General features: G+C 48.4%; 1 protein-coding gene and 1 long non-coding RNA gene across 3 annotated transcripts in view; one reads left to right on the forward strand and one right to left on the reverse strand.

Annotated features, from left to right (window-relative positions):
- LOC130707645 (uncharacterized) overlaps nucleotides 1-17,538 on the forward strand; it is a 64,526-nt gene that overhangs the window by 25,150 nt on the left and 21,838 nt on the right. The gene's annotated exons all lie outside the window — the stretch shown is intronic.
- TBC1D21 (TBC1 domain family member 21) lies at nucleotides 8-12,874 on the reverse strand. 2 transcript variants are annotated; one of them, XM_007197744.1, is made up of 11 exons: nucleotides 12,815-12,874; nucleotides 5,928-6,035; nucleotides 5,686-5,789; nucleotides 4,676-4,770; nucleotides 4,055-4,165; nucleotides 3,842-3,942; nucleotides 2,820-2,916; nucleotides 2,368-2,468; nucleotides 1,200-1,316; nucleotides 424-507; nucleotides 8-40 (listed from the first exon to the last, which is right to left on the reverse strand). In XM_007197744.1, the coding sequence occupies exons 1-11, from the start codon at nucleotides 12,872-12,874 to the stop codon at nucleotides 8-10; spliced, it is 1,011 nt and encodes a 336-aa protein (XP_007197806.1). The 2 variants fall into 2 exon arrangements, with proteins under 2 accessions (XP_007197806.1, XP_007197808.1); XM_007197746.1 differs by lacking the exon at nucleotides 5,928-6,035.

Genomic DNA, 17,538 nt, shown 5'->3' on the forward strand with positions numbered 1-17,538 from the left:
AGTATCCTCAGAGAAAGAAATCCTTTAATGGCTGAGGAACCTGGGGGAGGGGAAGGTTCCGGCAGGTAGAGGCAGACAGACATTGGTCTGTCGCTCTCATTCTTCGGTTCATTCAGCCAGTGACATTCTCCTGAGCCCCTGGGTGCCCCGCCCTGTGCCCAGATCTGCCGGGATGGACGCAGGGAACGAGGGAAGAGGGCCGTGTTCTCGGGAAGCACAGTCTGTCTACTTGGGGAGGCAGGAGTTACACAGGCAAACCTGTGAGAAGTCCATGCAGAGCAAGCCCCGTGGGTTGATGGCAGAGAACGTAGCACAAGCTGTGTCCCTGAAGTTGAGTACGCCTGCCATGGGCTGGGCTTGGGAGACTGGGGAGGGCTTCTTGGAGGAGGAAGGGAAGGAGGACAAGTAATCGGGGTAACGTACATCCTTTTGGACGAGCTCCGCGTAGACTGTGCAGGCAGCGGAGACCAGGTCAGCAGCATCAAGGTCTATGAGGTTGTTGCACGCCTGTGCCGGGAGAAGGTGGGGCGGAAGCAGGTCTCCCCCGGGCACAGGCAGCAACCTGCCGCTTCAAGGGGACAAGGCCGCTGCTCATGGCAGTCACTGGGGCCAGCTGATCTCCCCCCCACCAGCTTGGCACAGTGCCTGAAATTGTACCAATGGAATTTTCTCTATTGGAAAGATGGTAAATGCAGTTTTCATTCTGGGCTCTAGGGAGTCCTGGGGTTCCACCGAGCGTTTCATGGGCTTCTAGAAGGACTCATTTTATGATTGGGGTTCTCTCTAAGATGTTTTTGACAAAGCCTTCAGCTGCTTTTTAGAATTGTTGGAAAATTCCAGGTCTTTTGTCACAGGAGGACCCTAGGGCCAAAGAGTTAACTGTCAGTCTGTCAAGCCTAAAGGTTAAGATCTGTTCAGGGCCTCAGTTTCCCCATTTGCTAAACAGGGGTGATGGTGATGATGAGTGTTATGGCCCCTCTGTGTCAGGCTTGTCATGAGGCTTAAACAAGCTGGTCTCTAAAAGCACGCAGCACAGTGTTCGGGGCATGTCCGTCTCATCACTAATCCTGCTCAGGGGCACAGGGGACACTGGAGTCCAGGGCCCCCGACCCAGGGGCCTTCACCAGGGATGGTGTGGGTGTCGGGGGCCTCCAGGAGCCGGTGGGGCCGGGCCGGGCCGGGCCCGAGGGTGCTCTCACCAGGAGGATGTCGTCGCCTGTCATGCTCTCCTGCAGCACCTGCTTGCGCACCATCTGCAGCATGCTGTAGGCCACCAGCACCTGGAAGTTCCTGCAGGGCTTCCCCGTCAGCAGGACCTGCAGAGGTTGGCGAGCCTCAGCCTGGCCTGTGGCCTGACACTGCAGACGCCTTTGGGATGGCGCGGTACCCACCCACCGCGTGGCCCCATCCATCATGTCTGGGCCTTGCTGCCGACGTGCTCATTCATTCAGTCATTCATTCATTCAACCTCTGGGGTTCTAGGCATGGTGCTTGCTGTTGGGGGACTCAGAGAAAAAGCCTTCAGGAAATTCACTAGAGAGAGGGAGGGAGGAGGGAGAGAGAATGAGAGAGGGAAGAAGGGAAGGAGGGAGGGAGCAAGAGAGAAGGCGGGAGAGGGAGAGAGAGAGAGAGAGAATGCCAAGAATGACTGGGTAACTCTCTGTAGCATTTGAGTGGAGCTTTGGCAAAGCAACAATTGATGGAAAGTCAACAATCCAGGGGTGTCACCAAAGGCCTGGCAGTGGTCATGGACTTGATCATGGAGACCAGCAGGCCAGGAGGGAGGGGTGAGGTGGGGGGAGTTGATTTCTGAGGCACTGAATGTCAGGCTGAGTGGTGGGCTGGATCCTGCAGGCAGTGGCGGCCACTGGGCAGGGCAGTGACGGGCGGTGGGCGTGTTCCCGGGGAGGTTCATCTGCTGATGCCCCGGAGACTAGGGTCAAATAACTGCAGGTGCGACCTGTCCTTGGGGGCCCCTCCTCCTCCAGGAGTGAGGGCTCAGAAGAAGTGGGCGCTCAGGTGGAGGGGAAGGCCGAGGAAGAGGTGGCCGGGAAAGTGAGAGCAGAGTGAGGCCCCTTGCACAGGCAGGGTGGCAGGGAAGCTGAGCGCAGGCCAGGCTTCCACTGCACAGGCCGCGAGGCCCCTCCTGCCTGCGCTGCCCTGAGAAGGTACAGTGGTGGGATTAGATGAACAGATGGACCAACTGATGCTCTGTCATCTCCCAACAGGGCGGAAGCAGGCTCAGTGGCCCACTAAATCCCACTGAACTCCATCCAAAGCCAGCAATAAAGGGAGGCAAGGAAAAGGGCTTCCCAGCCGCCTGCCCTAGGGGTAGGGTCTATCCTCTGCCCCAGAGGAGCGCCTCACCTCCCAGAGCCTCCAGACGTCGTCGAAGGACTTGAAGGCACGTTGAAAGTAGAGGCAGAACCAGGGGAAGAGGGACTGCACGGCCCCCGCACCCTTCCCTTCTGTGGGGAGAGAAGCAGGGTGCCAGCCAGGGGGCCGTGGTCAGGGGAACAGGAGATAAAGCAAAGACAGACAGATGAGGCCAAACAACTGAGCACATAAACACACTGGGAAATACAAAAACCTGGGCTGTCACTTTTCCATCTGCCCTTGGAGACTGTTTGGGGTGGATTTTCAACTGTCCAGATTTCAACCCCATCCAGATGAGCCCTCTCCCTGGGGCCCAAAGAAAAGACCAAATGACCTTGCTCCCTCTCACATGATTGGGCGCCACTGCCTTGGACTGGGTCCCGGCCCCCTCCCACGCCTGCTCTGTTTGGAGGACATGCAAGATGGCAGAGGGGCGCACTCACTTAAGTGCTCAGCAAACACGGGGTCCAGGAAGTTGATCAGGTTGTTGAGCATGTCGAGGTTCTTGCCCACCCCGATGTTGATGACACAGCTGTGCTCCTGGGAAAGATGGGTGGGAGGGAGGGAACCCCTTGAAAGCATCAGAAGGGTCGGCCTTGCTTCATCAACTCCCCAATTCTGGAGGCCCTCTGTGTGTCTGGCTCTGGGCCAGGCACGTGTCTCTGTATGAGTCTGAGTGTCAGTGTATGTGTGTTTGCAAACACACATCATGTCTGTGTCTGTGGTGTGTGTGTGTGTGTATGTGTGTGTGTGTGTATGGTGGGCATGCGGAGATGTCTCAGGAGTGGCTCATAATGCAGTGAGACCAGTTATTCCTCCAGACACATACCACAGGTCTGGACCAATCAGGATAAGGAAAGAGCAGTGTGCACATTGTTGCAGGGATGGAGAGAGGGATGGGGGTGGGTTCTGGGTAGCCTCTCACAGATCATGAGGACAGGCTTTCCAGAAAGGGAGTAACAGAAAGCAGTACCTTCAAAAGCCCTCCACCTCACAGTGTGGGAATACTGAGTCCCTGGGGGGGGGGGGCCGGGATGCAGGTCATGTGAAGGTAACTGTGGGAGACAAGACTGAAGACAGAGGCCTTGAATGTCTGGCTGCGGTTTTTGGATTTTATTCTGGAGGCTGTGGGGTGCCGTGGAGGATTTGCAGGAGCAGAGCCATGTTTTGGGAGGGGAATGCCAGGAGAAAGGTGGGCCTCACTGGGCCTTGCCAAACCTTTCACGGTTTGACAAGAGCTGGACCCAGAGCATCATTATCCCCTTTCTCAGTTCCAATGCTTGCCACCCCCCAACCAGCACACACCCCACTGGGGTTGGCATTGTCTTTCCATGGGAAAAGCTCCTCTGGGACTCAGAGGGCTGCTTCAGGGCTGGAGGAAATGGCTGGGGCTGCCAATGCCTGCCTAACCTCAAGGGGTCGTTTGAGGAATGGGGGTGGTCCCTAAGCCAGGCTCAGCTCTCACCGTTTTCTGTAGGAAGAACTGGAAAAGCCAGAAGGTCTCATGGTCATGTTCCACCATCAGCTGGAAAAGCATCACCATCTCATGGAAGCCCTGCTGGTACTCTGGGGTGGAGGGGAGCCAGTGAGGAGGGGCGGAGCCTGGGCTTGGGCAGGCCCTATCCCAGGAAGGAGTTGAGAAGAGGGAGCTGAAGGGAGACCCAGCCCCCTGGCGCACCTGCCTGGGTGTTGCAGACGTAACTCAGGAGCAGGATCTTCTCCAGCCTCTTCTTATCAATAAGGACATTGCCCAGGGGGTCTTTGTCATAGAGTTTCTGGATGTCGTATGCTAGGTTGGGGGCAAGGGATGGTGAGGCACCAGATCACCTCCAGCAGAAAGTCCATGGGTTAGTTTATTCCCCTCATTCCAAGAGGTTAGGACCCAGGACATCCTGGGAAGGGGGCCATGAAAAAGATACATCAGCCCACCAGGCTTTGCCTCTTACCACAACCTGAGCTGCCTGGGCTTTTTCCCACCTCCAAATCTTTGACCAGGCTGTACCCTTTGCCAGGGAGGTCCCACCCCCCCACCAATTATAATTCAACCTAGTTCAAGGCCAAGGGGGGAGGAGATGTAGACAAACAGCAGAAACAACATACACCCAGGGATACACAGTGCTGGGCATCTAGGGGCAGCCAGTAGAGCCAGGCGGACAGACTAACCAAGGTTTAGCTGGCAAAATTCCTGGCACACATCAAGGCAGCTCCCAGGAACCAGCGCACAGATGTGACTGAGGTGGGGCAGGGATGACCTCCAACCCTCCCCTCTGCCCAGCACAGCCCACCCTCCTTGGCTCACCGATGTTATTCCGAGTCTCTATGAAGTTCCGGTGCAGGTTTTCCAGGAGGGGCTGAATCTTCTCATACATCTGGCATAAGGCCTCGTAGTTCTTCCTGTGAGAACAGAACTGAGGCTGAACGAGGCAGCCTTCCCCTCCAGGCCAGTCGGGGTAACCCTGAGCAGTGCCCTCACCCAGGCAGTGCCTGCTACCTGTGCTGCCTCCCCTCCCCCCACCTCTGCCAGCCCTAACCATCCTCTTATGTCTGCCTGGAGTGCAGCGGGATGACAGGTTTAACCTCTGGCTCTGCAGTCTGACCACTGCACCTGAATCCTGGATCCACAACTTAAGTACTGGGTGTCTGCCACTAGGGTCAAGACTTGGGGATATCCCCAGCCCTCTCTAAGCCTCAGTTTCCTTGTCTGTAGAATGGGGCTAACACTAGCACCTATGCCTCAGAATTAGAAGGACTGGATGAGGCAGTGTTTTGTGCCCATCATTAGAACGAGCTTAGGTGGTATCGTGGGTTGAATGGTGACTTCCAAAGATAAGTCCATGCCCTAACCCCTGGAACCTGTGAATATGACCTTATTCGGGAAAAGGGTCTTTGCAGGTGTATTTAACTGAAGGATCTTCAGTTAAATACTGTGTTAAAGTTAAATCTTTAACGTTGAATCTTCTCCACCTCAAGAAGGCCGCACAGGCCTAGGGATGGCTGGGCTGGGCTGGGCTGGGCTGAGCTGGGCGGGGGGGACAGCTGGGAGGTGTTGGGATCCAGCTCAGGTGAGCAGAGTGAGGACTGGTAAACATGGCCGGGCTGGGGTGCAGGGTCGGGAGTGGGGATGGGGGAAGGTACCGATGCCCCCCTGTATGTGGGCCCCCTGTATGTTGGCAGAGCCGTGGGGATTTTGTCTCTCAGAAAGAGAAGTCCATTTGAAGGAAGAAGCCTGAACCTACCAGGCTGGGGTGGGCACCCCCTCCCACCTGCACTGCCACCCACCCTCCCCTGACAGGATCTGGAATGTTCTACCTCCTTGTGCTGTCCACCATGAGCCGCTCATCCTGGGAACTCTGCCATGAGTAGTAGCCCGTGAGGAATTTCCAGGCTTCCGTCCTCACGAAGGGGTGCAGACCCTGGGGAGGGGTGGAGGTGAGAGGTCGTGGGCCCTCCAGATGCTTGCCAAAAGGGCCCCTCCCAATGCCATGCTTGCCCCCTTGCCTGCCCATGTCCCCCAGTTCCAGGGTGAGGCCAAGGGTAGCTTAGGACCATACCCTTTCCAGGATGTTAACACAAATGAAGTCTCGTGACTTGGCCAAGTGACCGTTCTCGTCAAAGAAGCCATCCCATTCCGTCTTGTCAATGGGTGGTTTTCTCTTCACCTGGCAAGGACAACCACCTCAGCCCTCTGTTAGGAACCTTTGGCTTTTCTTTAAGTGTGATTTTTAAGTGATATACTCTGGATTTTGCAATGTGAATCAAAGTTCACAGCCTCTGATTCACTTTTGGAAATTTATCCTGAGGAAATTACTGAAAAGATATAGAAAAACGCTGTATGCACAATCATTTTCATTGCACACTACTTACCAAAGTGAAAAATGCAAGCACTCTCTAACTGTTGTGCAATAAGGGAATAGTTAAGTAAACTATGGTTTATATGCTTAATGGAATATTGTGAGGCATTTAAATTGATGCTTACAAGGAAAGAATAATAATCTGGGAAAATACAAATGTTAACGGACAAAAAGCAGAAAACAAAACTGTATATTCAGTATCTACTCTCTCTGTGTACTATACTCCATACGTCTGTTACATATTATAAAAACTTCACTTTATATACTCTTAGAGTGAATTAACCACTATAAAAATCCTGTTAGAAAAGACTGAAAAAAAACTCAGCCATAAAAAGGAACGAAATTGAGTCATTTGCTGAGACGTGGATGGATCTAGAGACTGTCATACAGAGTGAAGTTAAGTCAGAAAGAGAAAAACAAATATCGTATATTAACGCATGTATGTGGAGCCTAGAAAAATGGTACAGATGAACCGGTTTGCAGGGCAGAAGTTGAGACACAGATGTAGAGAACAAACGTATGGACACCAAGGGGGGAAAACCACGGTGGGGTGGGGATGGTGGTGTGCTGAATTGGGCGATTGGGATTGACATGTATACACTGATGTGTATAAAATTGATGACTGATTAAAAAAAAAAAAAAGACTGAAAAAAACCCTGAAAAAACCCACCTAAAAACAAAACAGTGATTATCTTTGAGTGATAGGATTATAAGTAATTTTCCCCTTTTTCTTATATTTTCAAACTTTTCTATAATAATATATACTGCTTTGATAATGGAAAAATATAAAATAAACACTAATTAAACACATCCACAAGCTCCATTTTAGCTTTCCTAAAAGAGTAGAACAATGCATCATAAGGAACGGTTTCTGGTTTACATCAGGGGTGTGTGTGTGTGTGTGTGTGTGTGTGTGTGTGTGTTGGGGAAAGTGAGTGCAATGCATGCAAAGTAATTTAAAATGCTCATAAAACAATAATTAGGAGTTGAATTCCTGTTGGAACAGGGGAAGATTCCTAGGAGTCTTGTATTGGAGAGAATATCTTGAAATGCCACATTGCAGACTTGAAAGTGTGCTGATGGACAGAGCTTGGCAGGTGACTAGACATATCTGATGTAAATACTCCCAACTTCCCATTAATATATACCTGAATATGCACATGTGTGACTCAAATCTAAATTTGCATACGAGTCACCTGAGGATCTTCTTAAAACACAGATTTTAACTCAGAAGGTCTGGGGTGGGACCCAAGATGACACATTTCTAACAAGCTCCCAGGGGATTGCTGATGCTGGTCCACTGACCACATGTGTAGAAAGGTGTTAGAAGTAAAACAGCACTGGATATTAAAAATTAGAGCCCACAGGCCCAAATTTGGGATAATTTCCACTAACTCCATGTTCTATTGGGATGGATTGAGCAATACACTTTAATGACTCATACATGTTCCATCTTCTGAACCAAAATAGGACATATGAGCCCTAGAAGGTACAAAAAATCTTGGCCTTCGCCTAACCTTGGGAAGCAGGGTCTGCCCTGATGCCATGTCCCAACTGCATAGGCACTGTCATCTGAGCTGATCAGAGCCAGGCTTCTGCCCCCCTGACAGCCATCATGATCTCTCAACCTATACTCAGAGACTGCAACACTCAGCAGGAAGTAGAAGGGAACAGGCAGAGCGGGGCTGTGTCCTGGGATCCTTAATTGTAAAAGGGAATGCATGAACTTTAGGAATACATTTCCTTATGAATTTTAGTCAATTGGTCAATTTCTACAATAAAGACAGTTGTGATTTTGATGGGGATTGCATTGAACCTATAGATCAACTTGGGGAGAATTGATAGCACTATTGAATCTTCTGACCCATGAACACAGTATATTTCTGCATTTATTTAGGTCTTCTTTAATTTCTTTCAGCAATGTTTTGTGGTTTTTGGTGTGTAGGTTATTCATGTATTTTGTCAGATTTATCCCTAAATGTTTCATTGTGGGGGATGCTACTGTAAAAGTGTTATTTTTAAATTTTCAACTTCCAACTCTTCATTGCTAGTATATACAGATACAGTGGATATTTATGTATTGATCTTGTATCCTACGACCTTGCTAACCTCACTTATTAGTCCTAGTAGCTTTTTTGGTGTATCCATAGGATTTGTTATATAGGCCAATGATCAGCAATCTACAACCCATGGGCCAAATCAGGCCTCTAATCTGTTTTTTTTAAATAAAGTTTTATTGGCACACAGCCATGCCCATTCACTCATTTGTTGTCTATGGCTGCTTTCATGCTACAATGGCAGAGTTAAGTAGTTACAACACAGATGTATGGCACACAAAGACTAAAATACTTACTATCTTGACCTTTACAGAAAAAGTTTGCCAACCCTGACATAGATGATCATGTTATCTGTGAATAAAGGCAGTTTCACTTCTTCCTTTCCAGGCTGGATGCCTTTTATTTCTTTTTCATGTTTTATGCACTGGCTAGAACTTCAAGGGCAATGTCGAATAAAAGTGGTAAGAGCAGACATCTTTGCTTTGTTCCTAATCTTAGAGGAAAAGCATTCAGGCTCTCATGATTTGGTATGATGTTAACCATAGGCTTTTTGTAGATGCCCTTTATCAGGTTGAGGAAGTTCCCTTCTCTTCCTAATTTGCTGAGAGTTTTTATCAGGGATGGATGTTCTGCATTTACTGAGATGATCATATGGTTTTTCTTTCTGTAGTTTGCTAAAATGGTAAATTATATTGAATTATTCTGAATGTTAAATCATTCCTTGGATAAACCCCGCTGGTGATGTATTATCCTTTTAATTTTTTAAATTTTAATTTATTTTAATTTTAATTTTATTTATTTATTTTTGGCTGTGGCGGGTCTTCGTTGCCGAGCGCGGGCTTTCTCTAGTTGTGGCGAGCGGGGGCTACTCTTCGTTGTGGTACGTGGGCTTCTCATTGCGGTGGCTTCTCTTGTTGCGGAGCACGGGCTCTAGAGCACAGGCTCAGTAGTTGTGGCGCACGGGCTTAGTTGCTCTGTGGCATGTGGGATCTTCCCGAACCAGGATTCGAACCTGTGTCCCCTGCATTGGCAGGCAGATTCTTATCCACTGTGCCACCAGGGAAGCCCCTGTATTATCCTTTCTAGACATCATTGGCTATTATTTACTACTGTTTTATTTAGGATTTTTGCATCATTGTTCATGAGAGATATTGGCCTATAATTTTGTTTTCTTGTAATGTCTTTGATTTTGGCATCAGGGTAATGTTGGCCTCATAGAATAAGTAGGGATGTATTCCTGCTTTTCAATTTTTTAGAATAGTTTGTATAGAGTTGGTATTATTTCTTTTTTCAGTATTTGGTATAACTCACCAGTGAAGCCATCTAGGCCTGGAGTATTCTTTGTGGAAAGATTATTAACTACAAATTCAATTTTTTATTAGATTGAAGGATAGTGTCAGAAGAAATTGTTTTATTTTTTACTTTTAAAATTAGAGATTTATAGGAATAGGACATTATCCTTTTAATTCACTTTATTATTTTTTTATTTTTTATTTTATTTTTTTGGCTGTGCTGCACTGCATGACGGATCTTAGGCATGCAGGATCTTAATTCCCCGACCAGGGATCGAACATGCCCCCTGCAGTGGAAGCACAGAGTCTTAACCACTGGACCATGAGGGAAGTCCCTCTAATTTACTTTAAAAAATACAAACAAACCATACAGGAAACAACAAGGAATCAATAAACGCATAAAGCATAAAAATGATAGAAATCCAAAGAAATCAATTATGGAAATAAATGCTTACATTCCCTTATTAGTTGTAAACACTTAAAAAGCACTGATGATAGTCTAAGCACTTCATATTTACCAACCGTCTAATCTTCACAGCCACCTATGAGGTAGGTGAGTTTGTTACACTGGTTTACGTATTAGGGAACCAGAGCCCTAGAGGGTTAATTAGTATATTTGAAGTCGCACAGTAAATATCAGAGCTGAGATTTGAACCCCGAGCTGTTTGTTGCAAGAGTCAGGGTGCTTAACCCCAACGCCATGCCACCAGGCAGTGTAAAAGACAAGAAATTTCAGTTTGAATAAAAAATATACGCCCTACACATGCTGTTAACAGAAGGTATACCTTAAAATTAAATGCCATAGAAAGATTAAGAAATAAATGATGAACAAAGTTATGAAAAAAGGGCTGAACACAATGAAAGTGGCAAAGTAATCAAAGTACTATGCACAGAACACTATAATAAAAATATGGCATCAACATAATAAGGCAGAGATAATCAGAAACATCGCAAGAAGGCATCTGCTGAGTGCTCGGATAATTTGCATTACTAAACCTCTACCTGCAACAATTGGCTATCTGCCTACTTTGCCGTGGCTGAATTTGTTTATAAAAAGCCACTGACTTCTCCTTCCAGCAAACTCCACTTCTCTCTGCCCAGCCACATCCCTGAATCTCCCCAGACCCAAGCAAACTACAGGCCACCCACCAGAACATTTAAGACATTTGCTAGCAAGCAAAGGACAAGCACAAAAAGCCTGACCACCTGCAGAGGGCTACAGTGATGTGTGTGTGTGTGTAGGAATTTCCACAGGAAGTTCCCTTCCTCTCTTCACCAGTACATCCACACCTCCTGTCTATACCTAAGATCCGTCATGCAGTGCAGCGTGGCCAAAAAAATAAAATAAAAAATAAAAAACTAATAAAGTGAATAGAATCTGTATCTGGGGTACTTCAAAGTAATGGAGGTGGTCATCTCAGTGGCCACTCAAATCCATCTTCATCCTCCTATATTCCTCCATTCCTTGCTCTGCCAACCTATTAACACCCTACCCACAATCTGGGTACAATGACCTAGTCATCCAGGAGGAGACCCTGGTAGTCTTTGAGGTGCTGGGTACTCTTCAGCTCTGCAGTAGCGCCTTTCCTAGTCCCCTGGGAAGGGTACTGCTAGGTAGGGCAGGTGTGGAAATCTCCTCCCACCTTTGTGGTGTGCCTAAGCAGGTTAAAGCTCTCCACGGGCAAACCTGGGGAAAGCTTGGCCATGCTTCCTCTGGAAAAGGGGTCCAGAAGTGGGAGCCTTAAATGGTTCAGCCTCTCTAACAGCTGCTAGTGGCCTTGGCTACAGGCATACATCTTTCCACTCTCCTTCCCCCTCTGCATCACTGGGTTTAAGAATTTTCTCCAGTATTTGTTAGTAAAATAAGAAAGCCACTGGAGGATAAGGAAAACTTTCTATGAGGGTTTTTGATGCTGTGTTCCTCGGAATACTCATAGCAACAGAGCCATCAATAAAGCCTGAGTTCATCTGAGGGACAAGACATACTCCCAACAGTAACCATGTCAGTGATTCTTACCAAGGGGAGAGGGGGTGGCCCAAGGAGGGCAGGCATATTAAGAGTAGAAAGCTTGGGGAGGATGTGTGCAACTTGAAAGTTATCTGGGTGATTATTAGCAACCCAGGTGTGGAGGGTGTATCATCAGTATAGCATAGTTAGCTTAAAAATAGCTTAAAACAACAGTGGTTCTCAAAGTTAGCTGCACGTCAGAATCACCCAGAGGGCTTGTTAAACCAGAGATCGATGGGCCCCATCCCCAGAGTTTCTGGTTCAGAAGATCTGGGGCTCAAGAATCTGCATTTCTTACAAGTCCCCATTTGATGCTGATGCTGCAGACTCAGGCACCGCTCTTGGAGAATCACTGATTTAGAAGATGGACTCCGCAGCTTGGGTTTAAATACCAGCTCTGCCACTTACTAGCTGTGGGTCTGTAGGCAAGTTGCTTAGTCCCTAGGCCTCAATTTTCCCATTTATACAGTGAAGATAATAGCTTCATCCACCTCATAGAGTTATGATGAGACTGACTATAAATAATGCATTTAGAACAGTCATTGTACCTAATAAATGCTATATGACAGGTTGTTATTTTATTATTATCCTTCTCTAACTTCAGATAAATGAAGAGAGGTATAAAGAAAATTCAAATCAAGGCCTTGTGATAATCTGCAATAGAGCAATAACATTTAAAACTCCGGGAGAGAGAGGCCTGTTTTGCATTTCTGCTTTTTTATATATCACTCTCTAAATCACTATGATTAATGAGACTTGAGATTGGTTAAGGTCATTATAATTAGTTACTATGATTTTGAAAAATATACTGTGTAGAAAATTTTATGACTGAGGCTGAATTCAAATGAATAGTGTATCATTAATCGGACGCGGAACCGCCTACTAACAAAAGCATTACTGCCACCTGGTGGCAGCATACCAAAATTGTTGGCAAAAGCACCATGGAAAATTTATCAGCATCTTTAAGACAACTTGCAGACCTAGACTCATTAAAGTTAGAATGTCACATATGGGGAAAAAGTAACACTGGCTTAGATAGAAGGGTAAAAAAGAACCTGTGTTTTTCAGTCCTGTTGTCTGTAATGATGGTGAGATCAAGGTTTAACCTACCCTGCTCCACTTTCTAGGCCAGCTCAGGGTTCTAGTCCTTCCTACCCAACAGGGGAAAATGGCCCTAATGCAAACCAGAGTTGGGGAGGGAGGGCCTCAGAGCTGATGAAGAACACCCACCAGGATGAAGGAGGCCGACTGCCTGGCAGAGAGGCTGTTTTCAGGAGAGAGGGTGGTCATGGCCCCTGCTAGCTGTCTTCAAAGCAGCCTCTGACCAGAGCTCACTTGGAGCCCTAAGTGATGCTTTAATTAAGCAGGGGAAGGTGATCTTCCTTTGCGTTGCATCCCCAGGAGGAACTTTAATTAAGCAGGGGAAGGTGAGCTTCCTATGAGTTGCATCCCCAGGAGGAACTGGGCCTATTCTGACCTCCCATACTTGAACAGAGCCAGCCAGTGTGTGTCACAAAGCCCCTGGAATCCTCATCACAATGACCTTGGAACATGGGAGCACTCAGCTTTAGAGTTTGACACACCCAAGAACCAAGGGGACTAAACCTCCCAGTCACCCAGGAAAACTATAGTCCTTTCAGGATGTCCAGTGGGGGTTGGGATCAGAGGACATGCAGACCAGTGTGCTGCGCTGGTCAGGGAGGGCTTCCTGGAAGAGGTGAACCAGGAAACCTTTCTCTCTATCTCGGGATCTCCCTCCTCTGGGCTCCCTTCACTTGTTATCCCGCCAGACTAGTACCAAAACCTGGAGAACGCCTAGAATGGGAACTTTAGATTTCTTGGGTGCCACTTTCAGAGATTCAGAATCAGAATGTCTGGGCTGGGGACCTGGGGAACTGTATTTTGAAAAGCTCCCTGGGTGACTCGGATTAGGTATTTGGATGGTAGCTTCAAGGGGTAGAGATCAGTTTCATTTATCTTTATATCTAGAACGCAAAATACAGTGCCCAAGTGACTGAATGAATAAGTTAATTGAAGAGTAAATGAAGCTCTTAAATCTCATCTTACTTTCCTCTCTGTATATATTAGAGAGATTTCTATATATGCCCCATCTCCCCTCCTACCCTGAGTTCTTTTAGGCCAGGGTCAATGTCTGATTCTTGTGCTTTCCTCTCCTAGTGCCAACCCCACCTCCTGGCACTTGGTAGGTGCTCAGTATTTGTTGAATGAATCAGGAACTGGCTCCTCTCGGCTCCAGCATCACCAGTTCTCCACCTTAAGCGTTGCTTGCATTTCTACTCAGGTCTCGGCCATTAAAGCCATCTGGCTCTAAAGCATCCTTAGTCATTAGGAGAGAATAGTAATTAGACCAACCAAATTGGAATCAGGAGCTTGGAGCTGGAATTTGGACTCTGACCTCAAATTTGGATGTTCCCCCATTCTGAGCCATGGATCCCCCAGCCATGAAATCAGAATACAGTCAACCTCTGGCTTGCACATCCTTATTAACATAGTGAATCAGCGTCCATATGGAAGTCTTCAGTGGACACAATTCACTGTCTCATTTACTGTTACTGTTCTGCTAGCTTGTGGCACTGAAGGAGGCCTTTTAAATCGAAACGCTGTATTCTCTGCCTCTCTCCACTATTCCATCCCAACCTAGGAAAGTGTGACAGCCTCTTCCCCTTGATCTGCTGCCCCTAGGTCTTCATGGAGCAGGAGGTGGGGCGGCTTTGAGTAGGGGAGGAGTGGAATAAGGACGGGGCAGCCTCTGACAGCAGGATGCCTTCCCTCTGAGTCTTCCAAAGCAAATGTCCGGAGCAGCAGGCATGGCGAAGGCATTACTCACCATTTGGGATTATCTGTGCCTCTTTTCTTCCACATTAACAATGTCGACAGCTGAGAATTAACTGTAATGTTGCCCTAAGAAGCTGAGGATCAGGCAGGGAGTTGGAAAATCTGAGTGCTAAATCCAAAGTGGCTTCTAAAATGAACATGATGGGCATAGGTCATCTACTGAACTTCCTTTCACCTCTGGCTCCTTATCTGCAAATTGTAGATAATAACCCTTCCCCAAATTAGCCAGTAGAGTTTAGTCATATTACAAAAGCCTCATAGCAACCACATGGAGGCTTAATATTCAAACAGAATTGCAGGACCCTGCGCTGAAGCAAGAAGGGTTTTGAACCCCTTTTTCTCCTTTTTCTGATTCTTCTAAGGGGTTTACGTGTGTCAATCTCATTTTCTCCAGGGCCGAATGGTCCTTACCATGTCCATGTATTTGCATAATTGCCCAAATTCTTTAGATTCTCCTGCATTACTTTTCTTTCATTTGTTTCCCTCTCCCTGGTGGGGACCCACTTTTCTGCTTTAAATTTCTGTACATCGGGATTCTTCAGGGCACAAGAATCCCAGATTTTAACATATTCTTCTTGGTATTAGAGTGTGGGCAAAGGTTGGAGAGATGGAGAATTTGCATTAAAGTCCTGGGAGGAGCAAACCTCCTAGCCCATCTTTTCTCTGAGGACTCCGGCTGTCCGTGGGCTGCCTGCCGGCGCTGTGGTAGGAAAGGAGGGCAGACTTGGAAGAGGGAGCTACTGTGGGAATCTCCTCGTTCCCCCACCAGCCTATTGATCTATGCCCTGCTCTACACTACATATTTATTTGCAAGTTGTAATGCTGATCTGTGGTACAGTTTTTCTGAGTTTCTTAACCAGAAGAAGTAGGCAAGGGAACCCCAATGATACTGAAACATGCTTCAGTCTCCTGCATGGAAATGGGGAGAGGTGAGAGGTGCCTGGGGAAGACTGTCTCATCTCAGACATACAGTGTTCATGCATGAGAAGGCTCGTGGGCTTTGGTGCCAGGAAAACCCAAGTTCAAATTCTGACCCTGCCACCCGCCCATCATGTGAACTTGGTCCCACCTGCTGGGAAAGGCCATCTTGTGCATGCCATCTTTCCACCCCTGCTTGGCCATGTGCGAGTGGGCCTTGAGCCTGGAACACTTCCTTGTCAAGAGGTAGGGAGCCCTTTCGGGCTGTGCTGGATTTATCACCTCGTGTGGGGATGTCTTTCCCTGCTCTAGATTCAGCCTATGCTCCTTTGTTCTGCTTGAGTGTGTGCATTGCACAGCACCTGGCCAATCCCAGCGCTGTATCTCCGCCTGGCAGGGAGGGAGGGGGCTCTTTGTGAGGCCCTGGGGCACCAACGCCTGCTACTGAAGCTGATCCTGCTCTGTCGCTTCTCCATGTGAGTAAAGCACTGTTCCCTCCAGTGCGTGTGTGAGTTGTGTCTTTCTTGGTGGCCCTGACACTTGCAGACCACGGAGCGGGTTGACGTTCTGGGATGCTGGTGGCAGGCATTGCTGTGCTGTTTGCTCTCCTCCACGCAGCGGGACTCCTCCCCTAGAGGTAGTAACAGGTGTCATTTGTTTAACACCATCTCTTACTCTTTCTGAGTCTCAGCATCATATGTCCCGGGGCAGGGGGATGATAATACCTCATGGAACAGGAGGGTAAGCGAAGCAGCGTGTGTAAAGATCCCAGCCTGGGCCGGGAGTCCAGGGCACAGGAGTGGTCATGAACCTCGGTGTCACCATTAGTATTACCAACGCCCAGGACATGTCTGTAAAAATCCCTATGAACTAGACTTGAATCAAGATGCCATTGCTTCCACGAGGCTTGCAAGAACATCCGTTCAAAAGTTCAAAGATCCTGTGAGCCAGACAGTTTCTGTTTCTCTGCCTTTCTCCAGGAACCTGAGGACCACAGTTGCTATAAAAGCAGGGTGAGGCCGGTATTAGAAACTGAGTTCAGTTCCCTTCATGTCAACACAACACGACACAACTCTGTGAAATGTGATGCGCCGGGTCCCTGTAACAATTAACAGGTAGCCCCCTTCAAAGGACACCTACCCATGACTGTCTAGTCTGGGGCATGCTACTTCTTGGTATAAATTACATGCATTCTGATTTTATTTCACTGCAAAGTGCCGACAATCTTTTATGCTAAAGCAGTACTTTTCTCTTTGCCCCTCCCTGTGGGGAACCAGGATAAGTTTAGATTTTCGGCAGCAGGTTTTCTGCCCTCGCCTCCACGAAGTGCGGTATTTCTGACAGTGCTGGAGACAGCTGCACGTCATGTGTCACTAGCGGGAGGCGAGCAGAGGGCTGGGGGGCTGGGGGTGGAGACGGCTGTCTTCTGAGCCTGTGGTGTTGGAATTCCCCAGAGCAATAGCCAGCCCAGCCACCTGAAGTCCCCGGAGCCAGTCGGAGTGCCACGGGGTTATTTGGGGCCATCACCATCATCTTGGGAAGCCCTCACTTGCTCTACCCTTCCCCTCAGTCAGTTGAAGATGACACCTCTGTCACCTTGAATCCAGTTATCATGCACGCCAGGAATACCCCATAGGAGCAACTCTGGGTAGAAGCCACTGCAGTCAGCAAAAGAGAGGCACTCAGCCCTGGGCAGCTGAGTCCCCACGAGCTCCCTCCTGCTCTGAAGGGGTCTTGCTCCTTAGGGGTCCTCGTCGTGGTTCTCCCTGACTCCTGCCCCCCAGCCGTGGGGCACCACCAAGCACAGGACTCTGATTCTCAGTCAGACCAGGCTGCGTTTTTCATGCTGCCCCGTCTACTGCTCATTCAGCCCCCAAAAGGCCCCTCTTGTTCCTGGACATCCCGACCACAGCTGCCTTTTATAGGGCACTTGCTATATACCTCAGGGGAGGTGCTGCATATACGTCAGTGCCAACCTTGACCACCCTGTGAAGGCAACAGAAGTTACTTGCTTGGGATCACCCAGCTAGTAAGTGGGGAGCCAGGAACCTCCTAGCTCTGCCTAGCCTGGCTACCGGCCAGGGCAGCTCTGCGTCACATCAAGCTGCCTCCCTCGTCCTGTGGGCAGAAGGGGGCTTCTTTGAACACCTTGCTGGCTCAGGGGTCTGTGAGCCCAGAGC

The sequence above is a fragment of the Balaenoptera acutorostrata genome, chromosome 3 (genome assembly GCF_949987535.1).
Source record: "Balaenoptera acutorostrata chromosome 3, mBalAcu1.1, whole genome shotgun sequence".
Lineage (NCBI taxonomy): Eukaryota > Metazoa > Chordata > Mammalia > Artiodactyla > Balaenopteridae > Balaenoptera > Balaenoptera acutorostrata.